Source organism: Nipponia nippon, unplaced genomic scaffold (assembly GCF_047370975.1).
Source record: "Nipponia nippon isolate SJK-2023a ecotype South Korea unplaced genomic scaffold, ASM4737097v1 scaffold_28, whole genome shotgun sequence".
NCBI lineage: Eukaryota > Metazoa > Chordata > Aves > Pelecaniformes > Threskiornithidae > Nipponia > Nipponia nippon.
Genome location: NW_028262345.1, coordinates 2225384 through 2247304, shown reverse-complemented (window position 1 = coordinate 2247304; position 21921 = coordinate 2225384). Strand labels below are relative to the sequence as shown.

The following is a 21921-nucleotide window of genomic DNA, read 5'->3' as shown; positions in this document are numbered from 1 at the left end:
TTACCCATTATAAATTAATCTCTTTTAATTGGCCATGCTTCCCAGCCCAACTCGGGAACAATAGTTCCCCACAGGTCCCTTACACCACACAGTTATGTGTCACCAAAGAGTTAGTACCTGCCAATGGATGCTGCCACCCCTCTCCCACCCACAAAAAAAAAAGCCAATGGGGGAACAGGGATGTTTGTCACCAGCAGCATCACGATTAAAATGCTTTGGCATCGCTCTGGCAGCTCAGCATCCTCCAGCTCCAGTACCCTAACATAAGGGCAGGCTGCTCAGCCTATGCAACAACTTGCAGAAACTCCTCTCCCCAAAATCTCTCTTCAAGAAGGAAGGGGAACCAGAGCAGACAGGGAAGGCTGGAGGCAAGGGGGAAACCAAGGCACAAAGCTTTAACTACAATGTGGCAAGCGTGGTGTGCTCCAGCAGAGGAGAGGAGGAGGTTGTAAACCACTTGGAGTTTGATGCTGGAGCAGAAGTCAGGCTTTGCTGTTCAACTCTGTTAACCCCAAGAGCTCGAGCTCTCTCTTGCATACATGTATTTTGGAGCACGACTAGGAGGCAGCAATTTGCAAGACCCAGATTTTGTCTCACTTGCAAAAAAATCAGGCCTGCTTCATCGTTTATTCATACCCATCCAACATATGGTACCAGGTACCGGGGCTTGTTTAACATAAGTATTTACACCATCACACACCAAAACAAGGGTAGGAGCACCCAGGCAATGAGGGGCACAGCACAACCCTGCACACAAGCAGTTCTGACACCAGAAGCACCCCAGAATGAGCAGTGATGCCCCGGATGCACCGAGCCAGTACAGAGACCAGCATCACACCTCGACTTCCCAGGGAATTCAGGCTGCAAATATCCCCTTTAAGAGTCTTTTCTTTAAAAGTCTTAAAAGTCTTTAAGAGTCTTTTCTTTAAAAAGGATACTTTTCTAAAAGAGGGAAGCTTTGATTAAACCAAATTTTCTTTACTGCTCTATCTTCCCACAGTACCCCCAACACAGCTAAAAGACATTCTCAGAACTGGCATATTTTAGGTAAGTTCTACAATACTGCAAAATTCTCCACCCAGGAGGAGCAATTTCACCCCATGCTCCCCATCGCAGCCCTCTGAAGCACCAAAATCACACCCAACACCAGCTGCTACACACAGGAACATCCCATGCCTCTTTGTTTTTGTTTTGTTTCCCTTTTCACATGTGCCCAAGAGCTGCAACCACACACGAAGCAGAAACAGAAAAACCTGGTCAGATTTTGTACATTGCAGCCAGGATATTTATCAACCCCAAACAACCCGTCAACATTTAACCAGACAACACAAATATTATCACTCAGGACAAACAAACATTGTAGCAACACCATCGCTCCAAACACGAGAATCTCGATGGGCCCAGCAAGGTCCCCAACAACAGAGTGGGGACCCCTCCAAGCCCCTATTTGCACCCCCATTCCAGACACAGCTTTGAGAGGGTTTTTAAAATTGCTCTGACCTTTTTGCATAGAGGGCTCGTTCCTGCTGCCATCCCGTGTGTCCTCTTGCGTGGGCCGTCCCCAGCAGCTCCGTAAGTGTTTTTGGGGAACCCCTCACACAGGGAAAATGGGGTCCCTAGGTAGGCTACACCTCCTTAGTCACAAGGGATAGAAATTCAGGTGTATTTTCTACCTCTACAAAACGTTTCAGACTATATTTCTCTGAGCACAGCACCAATACCAAGGTTGCAAACAGGGAGCACCCCCACATCCATAGAGAAACACGAAATAGCTGCTGATCGCTCAGCCCCTTTTGTACCCCCAGCCCCACCACAGATGAGCAGCGTCACCGTGCTTTGCTCCTAATTAATTACTGGCTGTAGGCAATCATCCTTATTTGACTCCATAGCACCTTTTTTTTTTATTGCTTTTCTTCCTTTTTTGGCAATGCTTGATGAGGTAACGTGGCCCAGGTGTTCTCCAGGTTATCCAGCACCTCCAATGCAGCGCAGCTGCCTGTTTACACCACCACCGGCCTCTTTTTATTATAAATCGTGGTGAGGTGCAAACTTTTTCTCTTTTTTCATACACCGACTTTTTTCCCTGCCTCGCGCGCGGCTGCAAACGTTCTGGAGATTTTTGAAATCCTAACGGTCACGCCGCGCACGCGGCGCGAGGGCTGCCGCGAGACCTCCGGCCCGCAAGGGGGCGCTGTGGGACGTCGCGCTACTGCTCGGCGGGGAGGGCGGGTACCGGAAGTGGCGCCGGAAATGGCGGCTGGTGCCGGAAAAGCCGCGTTGCGATGGTGGAGTCTGTCACGGTGGGTCTGTTTGTGTCGGTACTGGCTGGCTACGGCACGGTGCTCCGCAGCAGTGTGAGGCCTGCAGCCTCTAGAGCGACTCTGGTGAGGAGCCCGGTCGGTTGGGCCTTGGTGTCCGGTCGGTTGGGCCCTCGTGACCCCCTGTGCCCGGTGAGGGGTCTGGTCAGTTGAGCCCCGGTGCCCAGTAAAGGAGCCCGGTGGGCTGGGCCCTGGTGAGCCCTAGAGTCCGGTGGGCTGGGCCCTGGTGCCCGGTAAGGACGCTGGTCCGTCGAGCTCTGCCATGCTCCGGTGCTCGGTGAGCAGCTCAGTTGGTTGAGCCTCGACAAACCCAGCTGTCGGGTCATTGAGGCAGAAGCCGGCAGAGCCCCAGGGTGGCTCCCCCTGCCCAGCCCTGTCATGCCAGGCCAGGGGCCGTCAGGGGCCCGTCGGGCACTGGTGGCACTGGTGGCCATGCTGGGCTGGCTGCTGGCCCTGCAGCTACTGCTCGACTTGAGGGCTCTGGGGCTGCTCTGTGGGGCCCTGGCAGTGCTGGGCGGCTGGCTGGGCCCCCGGGCCCTCAGCCCTCCTGGCCGGAGGCTCCGGCTGGAGCATTTTATCAGCTCCCTGCAGCCCCCGCCTCACTGTCCAGCAGCTGAGGGGCAGCTGGAGAGGGAGATCGCCGGTACTGTCCACAAAGTGGTGCGGGATTTTGTCGCCTCCTGGTATTGCACAGTCAGCAGTGAGGCGGCCTTTGAGGCTGAGGTGGAGAAGGCCATGATGGGCCTGGCTGCTGAGCTGAGGCGGCGGATGGGGCGAGTGGACCGCCAAGCCCTGGCCCACCGCCTCCTCCTTCTCTGCGGCCATCACTTGCAGAGCTACCTGCAGGCCCGTGAGGCCCTGAGGGGCGATCCAGAGGGCGGCCGGACCCTGTGGCAGGAGTACAGCCGGCTGGTAGGGCCACACCCTGCCCTCTGCAGCCCAGCAGCTGAGGTGGGCTACGCCCGGGCTGCTGTGGAGACACTGCTGCAGGCGCTCGTGCCCTGGCCCCACCTGGAGACACGGACGGGACGCTTCGTGGTGGTGGAGCTGGTTGCCTGCAACGTCCTGCTGCCAGCCATCAGGAAGATGGGTGATCCTGACTGGATCAACTTGCTGCTCATTGGGGCTTTCTCTAAGAAGCCCCGGGGTGAGGAGCCACCCCCTGCACCCCCAGTGCCTGATTTCTTGCCCTTCACAGTGCAGACAGACGCCGCCCCTGCTGGGCTGCCCACCTCCCCGAGGGCCACGGAGGTGCCTGGGCGAGAAGCAGGGGCTGCTGGTGAGGAGGGAGAGGACGCAGTGAGCAGGCTGTGCCACACAGAGGAGCCCTTCCTCTGCCCGCAAGCCCTGGGTTCCCTCTTCCCCTGCGAGGGGTTGGAGCTGGAGTCCCCCGCACCTGATGCAGGCCAGGATATGGACTTGCTGGCACCATCGCCTGCGGCTGAGTTCCTCAGTGAACCCCTCCAGGAGACCTCCACTGTGCTGGAGGGACCAGCGACCTCGGAGGATGGTGTGGGGGACCTGGAGGAGGGCATTGCCACCAGCTTGGATGGTGGCCTGCTTCCCACCTCTACTTTTGCCCTGAGCTCCTGCCCTGACATCCATATTGACCTGGCAGTTGAGAAGGAAGAGGAAAGTCTGGCTGTTCTCAAAAAGGCCTCTTCGCAGAGGCCCTCCAGCTTGGGGAAAGATCTGGGGGCAGCAGAGGGCCCACAACAAATCTCCCCAGATGTGGGGCAGCCTCTGCCCGTGCTCTCATCTTCCCCAACGGCTTCCATCAGCACCTTCAGCTTTGAGCCCCTCAGCAGCCCCGATGGGCCAGTTGTCATCCAGAACCTGCGGATAACCGGGACCATCACTGCCCGAGAGCACAGTGGGACTGGTTTCCACCCCTACACCCTGTACACCGTCAAGGTAAAGGCTCCCCCAGCGGTCACCCCTTTTCCAAGATCCCTTGCCCTGCCAGGGGAGCGTGGGCTGGTATTTGGAGATGAGGATTTGTGTTGTGTGTGGCTCAACAACAAATTTTGTCTGGCAGCGGGGGAATATCAGGCACAGCATTTTCCCTGTAGCCATTTGGGTGTGGGATAGGGGTTGCCACTCTTGGCCAAGAGTTGTGTGGGGCTGGTTGAGTCTTTTGTATCCTGTTTTCACCTTTCCCTTCATCGTGAGGGATTCACGTGCTGTGAAGCCCCTGTTCCTCAGGAAGGGTCGATCTGAGGAATTACTGGATGGGACCTCTGTGGGGTCTGGGGACTGGGGGGCCAACAGGGACCACAGCACATCAGGATTGGTTTGGGGTCTGTAAGGGTTATTGACTGTTGCCTTACTCCTCAGTATGAGACAGCCCTGGAGGGTGAGAGCGCAGGCAGCCTTCAGCAAATGGCTTACCACACCGTGAACCGCCGTTACCGGGAGTTCCTCAACCTCCAGACCAGACTGGAGGAGAAACCCGAGCTCCGCAAGTTCCTGAAAAGTCAGTGCCTGCATTAGCTTCCTGAGAAAATACTTCTCCCTCTGACCCCAGTCCATGCTTCTGTGCTCTGAGGGTATCCTGTCTTGCCTGTGCAGCTCTGGATGCTGGGCTGTTTGTGATGCCCATGTCCTTGTTCTGTGCAGAGCTGGCTAGAGGAGAAACTTATTTCTTTTGGCAGTAAATTCCAGTGTTTCAGAACATCCTTGTTGCCATACAGATCACGTTTGCTTTTGTAATTTTGCACCTTAGCCATGAGTAGAAACACTGGTATCTGCAAGCGTCTTTTTTGCATAAAAGAAAGTAGAGTAATATGTGTTGAACTAAGCTTTTTTAAAAAGAAAACTATGTTTCTTCTTATGCTACTTATGTATAAAACGTCATTGAATTTAGCCTGTTCCCCCGTAATCCTTTGGTTTTGTCCGATCTGGGGTTTTGACTGGAAAACTGCTTTGTTGAGAATTTTTGGGCTCCTTGAGTGATCTAGAGTCCTTGGGCTAAACTGGTGTTCTTGGTTCTTCAACGTTAAAGGCACAGGCGATACAATAGCAGCAGAACGCAAGTTCTGTATGGATTTAAGGTCTGATTCAGCCGCCCTGGTTTGAAGGGTGTATTATCTTGGGCTGATGCTGGGCAGTGCGTAGTGGTAGTCTAAAGCATGAGAGCATTAACATTTTAAAACAACTGTTCCAATTTTCTCAAGCTTGCTAATGTGTTTGTTTCCTTTGCAGATATCAAAGGCCCAAAGAAACTGTTCCCTGATCTCCCATTTGGAAACATGGACAGTGATAAAGTGGAAGCCAGAAAAAGTCTGCTAGAATCTTTCTTGAAGGTGAGATGCTTTCTTGTGTGCCCCTGGGAGCTAGAAAGCAGTGCTCAGGACAGCTCTGAGTGGAGCACATCAGCTCTCTTCCACTTGCACTTTACATGACCAAGCTGGGAAATTGACTCGAAAAAGACAAAGTGGCATCTTTCCTTGCAGCAATTGTGTGCGGTCCCTGAGATTGCAAACAGCGAGGAGGTGCAGGAGTTCCTTGCCCTGAACACTGATGCCAGAATTGCGTTCGTCAAGAAGCCTTTTGTTGTCTCCAGGATAGACAAGGTAAACGAGTGGGAAACTGGTTATCTGAACCACTTACAGCTGCACCTAGACATGCCTCTTGGGCTTCAATGCCTACATATATGGCTGCTGCAGTAGCAGCCAAAAAAACTCGAATGTTCTCTGTGTAGCTGGGCACAGCTTGCCCAGAAAGCCATAAAGCTAGGAAGAGTCAGAGCCCATCTCCAAGAGCCTGGGGGTTATAATGGAAAATAGACAGAGCGCACATCTGAAAACTCTTAATTCATATTCAAGGAACAGGAATGTATTCAATAACTGACGGCACTGCGGGCTTTTGCAGATCGTTGTCAATGCCATTGTGGACACTTTGAAGACGGCATTCCCCAGATCAGAGCCCCAGAGCCCCACGGAGGATCTTAGCGAGTCTGAAGTGGATGGGAAATCTCAGACGGACGGGAAGAAGGCTAACAAGTAAGGGCTCCTTCTTGTGCTTTATGCGGAACATAGATTTCATGCGTAAACTGACTCCATCGTGGGGAAGTACTGACTTGGTGCTTTACCTTTTGTGGGAAACACATTGCTATTATACTGTAGCTGAATTGCTTTCTCTTTCACATACTGAGCAAGGGTATTTGAGTTCCTGTTTGGATAAAGGATTTTCTAAGAATGCTCAGGTTTTTGCAGAAGGTGGGCTTCCTCCTGAGGGAGCTGTGAGATGGTGGCATTTGCCGGCAAAGATGTTGATGCTCCTGGAGAATTGCCTTTTACCCTTAAACATGTGCATGACTTATATATGTGGTGAGTCACTGCAAAATACAGCTATAAGTTGTCTACCTGGAGGTTCACTCCTGCCTCTCCCATGTGTTTCACACAGTGGCGTGCTGCCTTGCCCAGCAAATGTTTGCATTTTTATTTAGGAGTAGTGTTTAAGGTCATTGCATGTATGTTGCTCACTGAGTGTTTATTTGGTGTTGCTGGCAGTGACGAGCCCCATTGTCAGCCCCATCAGTGGTTCTTCCTTTACAGAAGAAGGGAAGAGTAAGAGTATGTAAGAGTTCTGTAAGAGTATGGCTTTTTTTCTGGAAAAGTGATGTTTTGCTAGAAAAAGCTGCTTTGGACAAAAAGACAAACCAAAGTAGTACAAGTTTTGAAGCGTCTTGGCTGAAAAGGACATTCCTTAATGATAAACAGGCTACTTTACAATTTGTCCCACAATCCCAAATGCCCTTTCATATCCTTCTTTCTGTGTATGCATGTTTATAATTGGATTTCACAATCCTGCTGAGTATGTTTCTTCTCAGAGGCTTTTCTGAACACTTGCCTGTGTAGGCTGCAATGCTCATGCCTCGCTGAACAGAAATGCCTACATCTGCATGTAAGGTTATATGTAACATGGGTGCTGAAGAAGGTATATGTATGTGATGGATGTTGGACAGCCTTGGCTAGGCCTATGCGTAGTTGAGGAAAAGTGCTTTAAGGCTTTTGTTGCGTGGTTTTACTGCCACTTCTCTGTTATCCTGGGGGCAGATGCTTTTTTTTGAACCACTTTAGGTCTAATCAGACTTCTTAGCTTGGATATGGCACTGGACAAAGACAGTTGGTCCAGATTCTTGGCTGAGGCCGGGAAACTCATCGCTCACAGCTTGCGGAGAAAACCCTGACTGTACCGTGTCTCTCCTCTTCAGGTCTAGGCTGAGGTTCTCATCCAGTAAAATTGCTCCAGTGCTGAGTGTGAGTGAAGCGCATGACAGGATTGTGTACTCTATCAGGGAGGGCAGTTCAGTAAGTTCAGATCCCTCTTGCAATCCTTTCATGATCCTAATCGTTGCCCTGTTTGGGTGCTGGCTTGGAATAATCCAGGTGCACAGGGGTTGTGGCTGCTGCAGCCTTGTTCCTGCATGCCAGGTCTTTGCAGAAAGCCAATAAACAGCCCTAGTTGTGCTGTTGGCTGCAGCAAGGTGGTGGGAGGCTGTCTGGGTAGCGGAGATCTCTTATATCTGTTCAACTCTGGCTGTGTGCAGCTCACTGCTGTGGTACTAATACACTGGTGCTTTTGTAGGTCTCTGGCACCCTGTCACTGGCTGCTATGGAGTCCTTCATCCAGAAGCAGGAGAAGCTGCTGGAGGCAGTCCCCAGCAAAGCTCCCGAAGGCGAGGGAGGCAGAGAAAGCTCCATGCAGGAGGATATGGATGGGCTGAGCACATTGGAGCAGGGGACACATCTGGACACAGAGTCTGGTGAGCTCAGCCCCTCTGTTACTGCTTCACCGTATCTCCCTTGGTACTGCAACAGCTCCAACGTCTGCAGGATCAGCTTGCAAGGTCTTCAGTATGAGGATCTGGTCTCCTGCCTGTTGCACCTTGATTAAAGGGAAGGCAAACAGAGATTTTTCCAGTCCTATGAAGTGATTGCTCTGGTCTTTATTGCTATTGGAAGCAAATTGGGTCTTGGCTTGGTTGTGGCACTGTAGACCTTCCCCTTAGTACAGTTACTGCAGAAATAAGTTTCTTAAAGACACGCTGCTTAAACTGCCAATGTTATAAAATCAAGCTCTTAGAAACTGAGAAATGGCCAAATTATGGTTTCTTGGTAGTCTCAAATTAGCCTTGATATGTCCTTGCTCTGTAAAAGGAACTTTTGAGATTCAGTTACGTTTGGATAGATTTGGTGGAAATAGCAAATGTATAATCCCAGTTCAAGGAATGATGTTCCCTTTCTGATTGTAGATCCCTCCTCTGAAGCGCAGGGGTGCTGTGGCCTCTCAGAGCAGTTACAAGATTATTCTGAAAGCTAGCGAAAATATGTTCTCTAATCTTTGTCTTGGAATAGTTGAGCTGTATCAGCTGGAGCTTTCCAAAAATTTCACTCCAGTGGTTCAAGTTTGGCAAGCTCTGACTGAAAGCATGTGCTTGTGACAGGATGGGTCTGGTATTCTGAAACCTAGCCTGTACTACCAGCTTTCCCTGTAACACGCCTGTGGTTGCTTTGGGGGTTGTTTTGGGGCTGCTGGGGAGCAGGACTGGAATTGGAGGCCAGTGCTCTGCACAGAGCACAAGATACAGGCAAACCAAATTAGCTGCACTCTTAAGGAAGTTTAAAGTAAATGATGTCAAATGCCTGCAGGTCTGCGATGCTTCAGAGCCGAGGCAGGGCAGGCTGGTCTGCCAGGGTAAAGGAAATGAATGTCTGGGGAGCGGCTGGCTAAAAAGGCAACCTGTGTCCATATCTGCTCACTGGGTGACTTCTTGGAAGAGGTTGGCCAGCAGCTCTCTGATGAAGGGGACTTGGATGCTACAAGAATAAACAGAGCTTGCTGACGATGCTCTTTGTATGGGGTTATGGTGAAGCTAATCAGCCTGCTCCAGTTTTTGCACAGGGAAGTCAAGTTTCAAAGGGCAAAGCAAGCGAGGAGTAACTTATGCATGGCCCAGAGCAAGAGGCAGCAAATGCACTCGTGTGCCCTGACTTTTCCAAGTGAAATGGCCTGGAGTTAATTAGTCCAGCTCGTATGCAGCAGGGAGAGGAAGAGGAGGGAAGGAGACATGCTGGGGTCCAGAATCCCTCTCCTCTTTTAACTCCAGCAGTAAATCGTGTGTGAACAGTCTCGTTGGCAGAAAGTGGTTGAAAGATCAGGCATCAGGGAAGGCCAGAGTAGGGAAAGCTGCTGTACAGGAGCTCGCTCTGCCAACAGAGCGGACACAGTAGCCTCAGGTTTAGGCTCTGGCCTAGGAGTGGTTGTCTCGGGCAGGTTTGTGGTACATTAATAAGCTTGTTCTGCGTAACACCTATGATACTTTGGGGCCAAGCAACATAAAAGTAATTCTCTAGCAGGTAGGATGTGTTTGCGCTGTAGGCTTTGACATCCTCCTGAGGATGAGAGAAGTTTTACTGTCCCAGGCCTGTGTCGCCAGGGATATGTGGACATGTGTGTGGGTTTTTGTCTGAACTGATGCATCTGGTTTATCCAGATGTGGTTCATCCGTCTTCCTGCTGAGACTTGGACCTGCCACACGATGGCAGCCTACAGACACTGACCGGAGTCTTAGGCCTGGAAAACTGCACGTTGGAAGAGGGGAAAGTGTTGGTGAAGACTAGGAGAATAGTCCTCAGCAACGTACCTGTCTCCTGGCTACAGTCACTGCCTTCTTTCTCACCTGTTTTGGGTACACTGCCATCCCCACACATGTACTGGAGTTTGATAATCCCTTGGTTTAACTGAGAAGGAACCGAGCACGCGGAGCAGCCATGTTCTGGTCTGGTGCGCCACTTGGCAGGGAGGTTGGGGTTGCTTGGATGAAAGTGGAAATGAAAGAGCATGATCGGGGCAGGAGCCTGGGAGGGCAGGCTCCCCAGGCTGGCTGTGCCGGAGCAGGTCATCTGTGTGTGGCACAAGGTGTTAGGCTGGGGAAAAGAGCGTCAAGCAGGCCGTTGGGGAAAAGAGTGAGTTTCAGATAATGCTTTCCACCAGATTTGTTTAGGTGCTGAGTTGGCTTCTTCATCTGACCCTCCTCTTCCTCCTGGCAGATTCTGAGACAGCTTTGGCTGACCTGGCCCTGGACGTGCTTCGTCTGCTGCTGATGGATCACTGGAGCTGGCTGTGCACGGAGAACATCCAGAAGGTCTTCCACCTGCTCTTCGGGACCCTCATTCAAAGGTAAGGCCTCAGCGACCAACCTCACAGCTTTGTGAGGGGGCATTGCCTTTGGAGTTACAGTCTAAAATGGAGCTCTTGCCTGAACGCAGATAAATGCTTTCCGTCACATGAAACAACAAGGTTCTGTAAAGATGTCGCACGTATGTAGAGTAAACATCTCGGAGATTTACAGTAGGAGCTGTTTTCCCCGTGAGCAGCAACGTAACTCTAGCAGGCAGCCTCCTGTCCTTTAACAGCAAGGGAAAGGAAGGATCCAGCCCTGAGAAAGGGAGGCTTCTTGCCTCATGAAAGGGCAAGAGTGCCCAGTTTGGTGGCTCTCCAGGGCGAAACTGGCCTCTGCTGGCCTCCCGGTCTCTCGCTACCCAGGGGCACAGCTTGTTCTTTCTGCAAAAGGAGAATAAACAGGCACAGGGAACAGGGACTTGTCAAGTAACAGCTCGGAATGTGGCCTCCCAGGGCCTCTCCTCTCACTGATGCACCCCTCTCTGATCTGTGGTGGGCCAGTAGTGCCTGTGCCTTGGGCAGTGACCCACAGATGTATCGGGGAGAGAGTTCCTTTCCAGCTGGTATGTACTTGCCAAGCTTTTCTGAAGCCAGTGCCTCTGTGTGGTAAGGCGCCAGGCCAAGACACACAAACAGAGAGCATTTCTGTTTTCTTGTGTAGGTCGGTGACTATCGCTAGCTGAGGAGATGGTCCTTAAGAGTAAAAGGAAAGCCTTCCTGGAAGGACTTTAGCTAGGGGGAGCCTTGGAGCAGTGCTTTTCCCACTCCTGCACCCCTTCTTCTCTCACAGGCATTCAAAGCCAGTGTCAGAATGTGCAGGGCTGCACGTTATAACTGAGCTGGTAACTCAAGCTGCCCTCAGCAGAGGTTGCTGGAGCGCTTTGAGGTCAGGGGCTGCTGGCCATCACTCCCGAGTCTGTTTCCTTGAGTGGGAGGTGGGGGGTGTTGCTCCCATTTCTCCAAAATGGGCTCTGGTCTGTTGGGGAATGAGCTGGAACCCAATCCTTGTGTGTTAGCACAGAGGTATGAGGGCTTGAATATGCGCGTCATCACCTTCTAATAAGCTGTGTCCCGGTCGGCCGGGGAGCCTGCAGCACTGACACGTGGCATTGGTATTTTCCACTAGAGAAGCTGTCATACGCACAGCACATGCCTGGCTCTGGAAGGTGGAGGAGCTCCGTAAGTTGTGTTAGTGGAGCAGCGTGAGGGTGAATGTGTTTGTAGCTGCTCCGCTTCAACGGGCCTGGGTGAACCCACGTGTGCTGCAGGCAAACCTTTGGCTGGAGGTAATGTTGGGAAGTCCTGTGACTCTTTAGGGTCGTGATCAGGACAGGGTGCAAATACAACCTTTCGAGCTAACCCTGTGTCCCTGGGACTGTATATGTCTGTGCTGAAATCCACATCTTGACACTGGCTCTGCTCTTGTTCTGGGACAGTCAGGAGTCCCCAGGTCTGGTGTGAAGGGGACAGGAGAAGGAGTTGCACAGCGTGAACTGACCCGTTGCCAGGAGGATGGTGTTGCTCATGGATTGCTGCAGGGAACACTTTCCTCCCCTGTTTCTGCTGCTGTAGTTGCCACCCCAACCCAGAAAGCCATGCTTGGGACAGCGCTTCAGTCTCCTGAAAGGAAGGAGTGTTAGGGTGGAGGTTCTCCTATCTCAAATCAAGGGTGGTGGGTTTTTAGTGGTCCTGGAAGCCCATGTGGAGGGCTGGGGCTCAGCAGGATACTGCAGTGGGTGCAGGAGCTGCCCTGAGAGCAGTCAGTGTCTGCCTGTCGTGAAAGCTGTGATCTGGTGTGAAAGCAGAGTTCAGACAGTGCCCGAGACAGACATTCAAGATGAGGCATGTAGTTACCTCCACTGTGGCGGAGAATTGGGAATGGGGGGCGCTCCATGCTGGCTTGCCATTGTGCCCTGTCCCTGAGCCGCACAGAAAGGTGGCTGAGACTTGTACTCATGGCTGGCCCAGGTGGCCACTGCTGCCCTGAGCAGATCAAGAACCTGAGCCTCTAGCTCAGACCTGCTGCCAGCTGCCTATCCAGGGACACAGCGTGGATTTGGTGACATTTCTCTTCCATTTAAGTATTTGCAACTCGATCGCTGCTCGGCCAGACCTGGCACAGCCCTGGCACTGGCATTCTGGCTGGCACTGCGTTCTGGGTACCCTTTACAGGTGGAGAAAATACCAGAAGCTGTTCTGGGAGCATGTGCTATACAAGGCATCGTTGCTCCCGCCTCTGAGAACAGGCAGACAAAGATGGGGCAGCAGATGCGCACGCATCCTGTCTCTTAACTGTTGCTGGTGACAACATACGAGTAGGAATCATCCGTCCATGAGATGATTCCTTCCCTGTTCCCATCAGTGGCTGGGTTAGGTGGTGGGTGGTGGAAAGGAGGTGTCCTAGCAGTGTTTTGGGTGTTAGGAAGCGGGCCGCTGCTGGATGGATACCTCTGTGCTGGCTTGTATTTGGTGAGGAGCGTGCTGCTCCCGCAGCCTGCTCGCAGCTGCCTTCATGGGCATTGCTACCACTCTGCACCGAGTATGCCTCATCCCAGAGCAGAAGAATCAACAGAAAAACACCAAGAACAAGGTGCAGCTTCTCTGGAGAGCCAATCCCCTTCTCCTTTGGGGACTTTCTCCCTTGGGCTTGCGGTGCCCACAGCATCCCCTGCGGTGACATCGAGTGACCGCTGGTGACTGCAGCATTGCTGATTATGGGAGCTCCCTGCCCTTCTCCGTTTGCCATTCTCTGCACAGAGCATCCCACCACACTCCTCTTTCCCCTCTTCTCCATAGCTGAAATAGCTGGAGCCAGGCGCTATTCGTCTCCCCTGACTGTCAGTTTAACGGCAGCCGGGGAGAGGAAGGCTGTATGACCGAAAAAGGTATTGTTAAGTAAAAGGGAGGCCGCGTGTGCAAGCCTGCATCCATGCGGCGCTCATCCCATTATGTAACAGGGAGTGATCCTTTTTTGGAGCCGGGAGGGGAGGCGGAGAGGCCGGGAGGCTCACTGGGAGCGAGTACGACCCCAGGGCCGAGGATTGCTTCCAGCAGCCTCTCCACACGCTGGGTCCATGCCTGTAAACAAACCCGCTGCCCTGCTCCAGCTCCGCACCCCTCCTCTGTCCGGCTCTCGCTTCCCTCCCACGGGCTGGAAGCGCACACCTCCTCTCTTGCCTGGGGAGGCTGCAACAGAGACCTGTTTGCAAAGGGGAGTAGATGGGGCTATTCTGGGCTCTGGGGGTGTTTGGTGGAAGGGCTAAAAAGCATTTGGAGAATCCGTGTGCTTTTTAGAGCCTTGTGAGTCAAAGCGGTGTTAAAAATACACGGCAAGCACGCGAACCGCGCCGTGGCTGTGACCCCGCTCCCTGCCCTCGGTCTGTCCCCGACGGCACGATGGTCACTAGGTCAGGAGTCTGCCAGTGACGCGACGAGCCGGGGGCAGCCGTGGAGCCGGGGCGACAGCCGCTGGGTACCGGTTTGCTGTGCCCTTCAGCTGCTGCTGGGGTTCTCCCAGGCCCACATCTGCTTCCCCTTCTGGGAGGGGAGTCCCAGCAGAGTTCTAGCATCCCAGGGATGGACCTGGGAGGATTTTAGATGCAGATCCAGGTCTGTATGCTTTTCCTAGCTCCTTCCTGTGCATCACAACAGAAAGCTGTGGCAATGCAAACCACCGAGCGGAGGGAAGGTGTCTCGGCACACCCCGGCTGTCTGCACCCTGTAACCTGAGCGGCTCTGGGGCGCAGAGTCCGTGCCGGGGCTCGAAAGAGCCTCTGTGTATATAAGGGAGTGTGTGGACCTACGCAGGCAGCTTTGATGGTGTCATGTTCCGCCGAGCACGAGTTAAAATAAATGCAAAGCATCCCTGCCTTACCCAGGAGCTCAGCACCGCTTGGCTTGCCGTTCTCTTTGGGTCACTCTGGTGCTCCTCCAGGCTTTGTCCCCTGTCCCGTCATTCCTTGAGTGGTGTTCCAGTCTGTGTGAGACGTGATGGCGAGCCAGGGATGCTTTTGAGACTGATTACAGATAATCATCAGGCTTTTATGAGAGCGGTTTCTTGCAAGTTCTTCTAGCTCTGGTTCCCTTTGCAAGTCTGGCTAGCTTTGGCTTGTTTTCCTTGTAGGGTTTCCTCTCTTGAGCTGGTTCTCCCAAGGTTTCAGCCACTGCTGAACTATCATGGGAAAGAAAAGTCTGTCTGAGCTCAGATCCACCCCCGAGCTGAGTCTTGGGCTGTGGTCTTGCAGGGAGCCTGGCTCTTGGGTGCTGCGATGAGGGACACTGAGCCCTGGGGTGGGAGCAGAGGAGGGAAGGGGCACTTGGGCAGTGCACAGGACAGGTTTTGAATATGTACACTCAAATGGGGCTGAGTGGTCCTGGGAAGGCTGAGGCAGCAAGGGGTTGTCTTTGATCTGAGGCGCTAGATCTTGCCAAGCGTTGCTGGGGGTCAAGAGCTGGGCAAGGCCACAGAGGCATGGTCGTCTTCCTCCTGTCAGCAGTAGGTCTGCAGCATCTGAATTCTTGTTGCAGCCTGGATTTTGGCAGGGGGGTCAGTCTTAGGGTTTGGATAAACCGTTTGGCTAGGTCCCGGTCTAAAGAGCAAATGCCTTGACACAGGCGGCCCTGCTTGCCTATGGAAATGATCTGGGCAAGGTGTGGCAATGGTATGTGGAGGAAGCTGATGCCACGCTCCAGGGTGGGTACAGGGAGGACGCGGTTGATGTGAACGGTGCTGCATCCTATGCAGGCAGATGGAGCCTGTAGGGCTGTGGGTTATTCCAGAATTTCTCCTTTCCAATGCTGTCCTGCAATTCCGTGCGCCTTTGATGGGAGATGCAGGGCTGGGGGGAGCAGGATGTGTCTCCCTGGTCCCTGAAGCGGTCTCAGAGCTGGCTGCTATGGAGGTTGCTCTCTGCAGAGGTAAAAACCACCACCAGCAATGGGGCCTGCGGTCTCCAGGGCGACTGCCGCATTGCTGCGGCCTCCCCTCTGTCCTTTCCCGGCTCTCAATGCCATCAGGTTTCATGTCCCCCCATCCCTGTTTCACTGTGTATGTTCAGCAGTGTGGCTGGTTTCATTAGCCCTCACGCCGGGGGCTCGCTCAGCTTCCAGCCCCACCGAGTGAAAACTTCTCGGACCGATATTCATGGCCTGTGATTGACAAAGGTCCTGGGTTGTCGATGTAATGGGGTAACAAAGGGTCCTTGCAGCCAAGCCTGGGGTCCTTTTGGCAGTCCGGACATCTGCGCCCGTCCAAAGGGTGCTGCAGCTTGCTCTTGCGGCACGTCCCCGTCCCTCCTTCGGCAGGGATGCCCCGCGGTGCCCGACCATTGCACGGGATGGGTTCGGGTGGGCTGTTGCTGGGGGTTACCCCCGTGCACAACCCCAGGCTGCCCTTGCCTTCTTGCTGTCATCTTGGCTTTGGGGTTCTGTGCTGGAGCCTGTCGATGTCAGGCCAGGTGTCACGGGCACTTGTGCAACTGCTGGTGTGAGTCAAGGAGCTCGTAGCTTGAGGGAGTTGCTTGCTGGGTGTTTTTTCTTCTGGTTTTTCTCTTCTTTGTTCCTTGATCTCTGTGCCAACAGAACTGGCAAAAACAAAGACCTTTGGCAGCTTCCTTGATCCTTTTGACTTGAAAGTGCCACCGGCATGTAGTGTTGCCTGACCCTCTTAAATGTCCCTGAGTAAACCTGCCCTCTCGGGCAGCCAAGCACCTGCAGCCCTGGGCGTGCTGGGAATGTGCGGCCCCTGGGCAAGCAATTCTGCCTAGCCCTGGCTGTCTGGAGCCCCGCAGGGGCCATGTCCGACAGCCGAAATGGTGAGCCAGACCTCATCTCGGTGCTGGGTTGCACTGGGGGTTGGCACAAAGCTGGACTGTACGTGTGTCACCCAGCATAGGGGGTATCCTGGGGTGGGACATGGCTGTGCATGGGCAGGCATTTGCTGTGGAGGCTCCTCGTTCCCTCCCTGCGTTATCTCTGAAAAAGACATTAAAGCTGAGGGTTGGCTGGAGCTTTTCAGGCACCAGAAGAAGCCGGGAAGGTTTATGCTAAAGCTGTTCCCAGCGTGGCTGCTCCCACTTTCCTTTGGCTTTGTAGCTGGCAGGTAGCTCACCACTCTGGGCTTGGGCAGCACCTCCGTGTTTTGCTGGCAGAAGCGAGCTGCCAAAACTGCAACGTCAGTGCAGCTGGAGCAACTAAATCCATTTGCTGTTCTGGTTTGTTACCTGGGGGAGTTGATTTGGGCACATTTACTAAGGACCTTTGCAACCGCGCATCGAGGGGCTGTGGTCGCAGGCCCAGGTACATGGCAGCAAAGGTCCTGTCCCCCCGCGGCGGTGCAAGTGTGCACCCCAGCCTGAAAGCCAGCAACAGAGTTTGTATATAGAGGAACCAACCTTATGGCATCTTCCTCCTCATCTCTGGATTTGGCTATTTGTATTGTAGCTGCAAGGAGCAGTAGAAATCGCGGGCCTGTGGTATGCCAGCAAAAGCGATCTTCGGGACTGTGTGTGTCTTCTTGTGTGTATGTAAAGTAAATAAAAATCAACTTGGAAATGGGCCTCGATTCAGTTGTCTCCAAGCACCTGGAAATTTTGGATCCAGCTTTGAATCTCTGTCCCAAACAAAATTTTTTTCATCTTCTAGAAGCAGCATTCTTCCAAAAACAGCCGCTAGAATGAAGCAAGCACTCTGTGCTTTGATAACAATTGCAACATTATTTTAACTGCATCTCTCTTTTCTTTTGACTCTGTTTCAGCAATTAAATATGTGCCAACATTTTTCCCAGATTTAAAAAAACAAAACAAAACAAAAACCCAACAACTTCCTATTTCAAATAGAAGAGACAAAGAAGTAAAGGATTGAGAGGAAATAATGTCTCCTTGTTGGTTTTAGTTTTCCTTGGCTTGTGAAGGGTTAATAGTGTTTTTATGTATTTTGATTCTGAAGTGGGCTAATGAAGCAATCTGCTCTGAGCAGGACCTGGCTGAGACAGCCTGGCCTCTCCCTGGGGCACCGCTGAGAGCTTAATTGGCTCAATAAATACTTGATGAAGATGTTATCGAAAGCCGAGATGCTTTGTTAAAAATCAAGGGGGTTTTGGGATGGTTTCTTTTAATCACATAGCTTTCTTCCCCTTTTCTGAACCCCGTGGCGTCTCAGGGAGATATAACTTGAGAAAAGCAAAAACCGCAGCAGAGCAGCTCGATTAATTCACCAGGGGGAGAAGATGTTAGAGCTGGAGCCCTTTGTGTTTACGTGATTTCTTTTTGCAGCAGGTATGTTTTGGAGGGAGCAGCACAGAGCAGTGCCCCAAATCTGAACACCGAGGTGTGGTTTCATGCCTCCAGGCCGTAGGGCATGATCTGGTTTTCCTTCTCCTTCTCTCTGCCCCACAGTAAAATGTCCTGCATACCCACTTCTTGCAGGGCTTCTGCCAGCTCCACCTCTCACTGCCTGGGTCAAGCAGGTAGAAAAATCCCACTGCCCTGCGCTGGTGTGGGTAAGTCTAATCAAGGCACATCAGATGCAAATGCTACCGGCGTGAACTCCTTGCAGCTTGATTTGTTTCTTGCTTCCTTCGGTGCAGCTGCCTTCAGTGGAGCTGTGCTTGGGAGGCGCGAGGCTGGCAAGACACTCTGTTCGAGGAGAAGGCACTCTGCCACGGGGCCGCTGCCTCGCTGGTCAAACACTTCATTACCGTGTGCTCGGGCAGGGGTACAGGACGTATTGTTCATAGCATATACAATCATAAACGTTTTATAGGGCAGCAGGAGAGGAACATTTCCAGTAAGGCGAGAAGGATAGTTTACTTTTTGCGTGTGTGTCTTTGGCCAGAAGTTTAAAAGGACTCAGGATGCTTTGTATTCTTTGATTTATGGAGGGCTTTTTTCTTTTCTTTCCTGTTTCCTTCCTCTGCGAAGGGTTTACCGATGGCCTGTACAAGTGTGGGTTTGCTTTGAAGGTGTTTGAGCCGAGCGTGCCAGCAGTCGGCTGCACGTGTTTCTGCTGGCGGCTGTGCAGAGAAGGTGGACGTGGGCTCAAGTAGCAGGTGCTAAAAGCCGAGCCTGGGGGCGAAAGCTCTCCAGTTGTGGTTTTTCCATTCTTCTAACTGTGCCCGCTGCAGCTGTTTCTTTGGTTTTACAAGCTTTGCTCAGAAATGTTTTACAGTCAAAGCATTGAAATGTTGCTCTTTCTGAGCCCTTGAGTTAAGGATATTCTTGTGGTTTGAGGTACAATTTGGAGAGGAATTTGGGGGACAAGTACTGCAAAGGGAGGGATGGTCTGGTGATTTAAGTACCAGCCTTTCTTGATTTCATAAGTCAAATGCTTGAATGCCTTGCGTGTTTCCAGATGTTGCTTTTCTCTTAAATCTTTTTCACTACCTTGGTCTCACGGGCCTTTTTTGAGCTTCTGGTTAGCCATGCCGTGTTAACTGACCTCAGGGAAACAGAGGCCTTGTTCTGGGGTGGAAAGTAGTAGATGTTGAGCTGGACTTGCTACTGTTATGTACAGCTCATGTATATGTATAGAGCTATTTGTATTTATAAAGCTCAAGCAGACTAGTAGAGGCTTTCTCATCTTTGTCGTCTTCCTAACGTGGTCTCCAGTTTATGTTTGTCTAAATCCTTAAAATCCACAATTTTGGGGGAATCACAATTGCTGTTGCTTCAGGTTGTAATTACAGTCAGTGTATTTAACTCAACCATTCCTCAGCTGAAGTGAACTTAGCAGTTCTTATCCTAACGTTGATGGATATGAAAAGCAGAGGTTTACCAGCTTCTAGCAGCTGTTTGTAAATTAAGAGAGTGCTGTATCTTTTTGTCCATTCCTGGTCGATCTTTATTTTCCAGACTAAGCAAATCCAACCCGTCCAACCTTTACTTGCTAAGCTGAGCTCTCTCTGTCTGCAGGTGAACCCTCTGGGTAGTCCACTTAAGTGAGTGCATCCAGCTCACAGGAGGCAGGTAAACCCAGGTCCGTACACTGTGTTTTGCCTGTTCCTGACTCTGTCTGCCTTTACCATCGGCTGCTCCGTCTTAGCAGCCCTTGTTGCTTCTAGGTGCCAGAGGAGGGCCAAGGTATGTACCCCCCAGGCTTGTTTTTCATTCCCAGGGCATTTCTGCCGTTCCTGTCTTAATGGACCCCTTCAGCTGACCTTGGAGTTCCAGCTTAAGCCATGGCATTAAATCAGCTCTTTTTTAGCAGCCATTTCATTCCTCCATCAGCAGCTATTTCAAACAGAGGACCCTTACAGCATGGGCAAGTTATGCACCTCCAGACTAACGTCCAGGACTTCGTAGCCTTTGCAGTCTGTCTCTTTGCGTTGGGCATTATCAAAGCATTTGAACGTCTGAGCCCAGGAGGTCACTTTCTGTCTATTTCTGGTCTCAGCTGAAGTGTAAGGAGATGGTTCAGTGATGGGTTTGTTTTTCTTTCTTTCTTATTAAGGCTATTTCTTCATGAAATAGCAGAATGGAAATAGTAACTCATCAGCCATCCAAAAAAAAAAAAAAAAAAAGGTCTATTTGTGTTTCTTGCTGGATTTATTTCTACCTGGGACAAGGCGTATGTGTGCTTTTGATGTGGCACGTGGATCTCAAATGCTTAGTCCTTTAATAGTACGAATAATCATCTGCGATCTGCTGGCAAAGGTCAGCTTTGGACCAGCACATATTTGGAGTTCCTGTTTGAAAAGTGTGAGCTGCTAATCCTGATCCTGGTGCAGCAAGTCTGCCTGATGGAAAGGTCAGTTTGCCGTAGAAATCTGGGGTTTACTCAGGTAGGATTTTTCAAAAAAACTTGGTGTGACCCTCCGTGAATTGCAACTACGGTTGTGAGAGCTGAGGAGTTGCTTTTCTCCTCACCATTTAATAACTGTTGCTCATGCATGCCCCTGTGTGTGTTGTGCAAACACAGCGTGCATCCCCCAAAGTGAGTGTTGGTGGTGACTTTAACAGGTGCAGGTTGAGAGTAGGGAGGAAAACTCTTCATGGCAGGTTACTCTGTTTTGATGTTTTCTTTTGCAGCATCTGTGAGCATCAGCCGCTCTCCCAGGGAGGATGCTGAGCCAGGTGGACCAGTCTGAGAGTTCCTCTCTTCCCGGTGCTTTTGGGATGGGTCCACACACTGATAGACTGGCAAAAGGGAACCCAGAGCACAGTGACTTTAGTCTTCCTTCCATTTGCACCCAGCTTTGGTTTCTCTTTCTTCTTTCTTGTCCCGTTTTCCTGCCTAGTTTCTTCTTTTTTTTATGCTCTGTGGTTTTGGCTGTCTCTTCCCCCTTTCCTAGCAGTGAGCGTCCTGCTGTCTGAGCACCGTGCGATGGGGCAAGCTGGCCTCTTCTCAGGAGCTTGCATGGAGCTGTAGCAGGCATCAGCGCAGGTGTGGCAAAACCGACGGAGCTGTTCTCAGATCCTGCCCTTTTACTTCCCAAAGTGGAAGGCAGCGAGCTGCCAGACGAAGTAAAAAAAAAAAAAAAAAAATCCATTAACGATATTTTGCAACTAAGACCTGTAAGCACTTGCATAATCGCAATGCGTGCACATGTCATCAGATTTATAGGTGTTACTTCTAGGCCTCGTTGCCTAGTTCTGGTGGCTTTATGGAAATAAATGAGCTAGAAATGGTAAGTTGTTTGTACGGGGCCTTCCAGCATTCGTCAGTTTTCGGTCCGCTCTTGAGCTGTCTGGAAACGTGTGCTGTCTTCTCTAAGTTCAGCTTTCACTCTGCCCACTATTTGCTTGATTTTTTGCTATTTTAGGAACGTTCCTAAGAAAAAGAAAGCTTGTTCTTTGCTTTCTACAACCTTTTAAAAGATGGTAAGTGACTATTGCTGAGATGAATTTCAAGTCAGTGTTCAATCTGATCTCCCTAGATGCAGGGTTGTACTGTTTGCAGCTCTGTCCCCAAGTCTCTGAACTTCTGTTGCTTGTCAAATGTTTTCTCAATTAGGAAAGCAGGTTGTATAAGAAAACATGTTAATGAAAAACCATGTTAATGAAAGCTCTTGCCCCTAGAGGAGCCACAGTTTAACACTTTAATTTGGTTGGGGATGGCTGGAGGGTTTAACGTGATCCAGGGTGTTAAACTCTACTGATGGCTGGAGATAAAAACCCTTTTAAGCAATTGTATTTCAAACAAGGCCTTTTCCCAGGCAAGACTGCTGTGACATTTTGTCCTCTAAGACAGGTAGAAGCTATGCTTTGGATCTCTGGCACTATCTTGTAGCAACATCAGTATTCGGGGTCCCTGGCGAGGCTGAGCATAAAGGCTGTGTCTCCCGGTTCCAGAGCTGTTACCGGGATCACCAGGACCGTTGCCCGCACTCCCATAAGACCTTGCCCTGAGAAATAACAGGCCTTACTGCTGTACCAAGGCTCGTTTTCAGTTTTTTTAATGGTCTTTGCTTTTGCAG

General features: G+C 51.4%; 2 protein-coding genes across 10 annotated transcripts in view; one reads left to right on the top strand and one right to left on the bottom strand.

Moving 5' to 3' along the window:
* The window catches only part of LOC104016638 (protein CEPU-1), a 454647-nt gene extending 452908 nt beyond the window's left edge, over positions 1-1739 (bottom strand). Inside the window, exon 1 of the mRNA XM_087763282.1 lies at positions 1501-1739. The gene's annotated coding sequence lies outside the window, so the exon portion shown is untranslated. The remainder of the gene's footprint in view (positions 1-1500) is intronic.
* Positions 1740-2251: 512 nt separating this feature from the next.
* SNX19 (sorting nexin 19) overlaps positions 2252-21921 on the top strand; it is a 33122-nt gene continuing 13452 nt past the window's right edge. For 3 of the 9 annotated variants that reach the window (XR_015706021.1, XR_015706022.1, XM_009469589.2), the window contains exons 1-8: positions 2252-4232; positions 4656-4794; positions 5523-5623; positions 5774-5893; positions 6192-6322; positions 7537-7633; positions 7911-8088; positions 10376-10505. Coding sequence is in view for 4 of the 9 variants with exons in the window: in XM_009469589.2 (XP_009467864.1) it covers positions 2697-4232; positions 4656-4794; positions 5523-5623; positions 5774-5893; positions 6192-6322; positions 7537-7633; positions 7911-8088; positions 10376-10505 (2432 nt within the window). In the remaining 5 variants the exon portion in view is untranslated. Of the gene's footprint in view, positions 4233-4655; positions 4795-5522; positions 5624-5773; positions 5894-6191; positions 6323-7536; positions 7634-7910; positions 8089-10375; positions 10506-19417; positions 21914-21921 lie in introns of those variants that run through there. The other 6 variants (XR_015706024.1, XR_015706025.1, XR_015706023.1 and 3 more) reach the window with 6 other exon arrangements.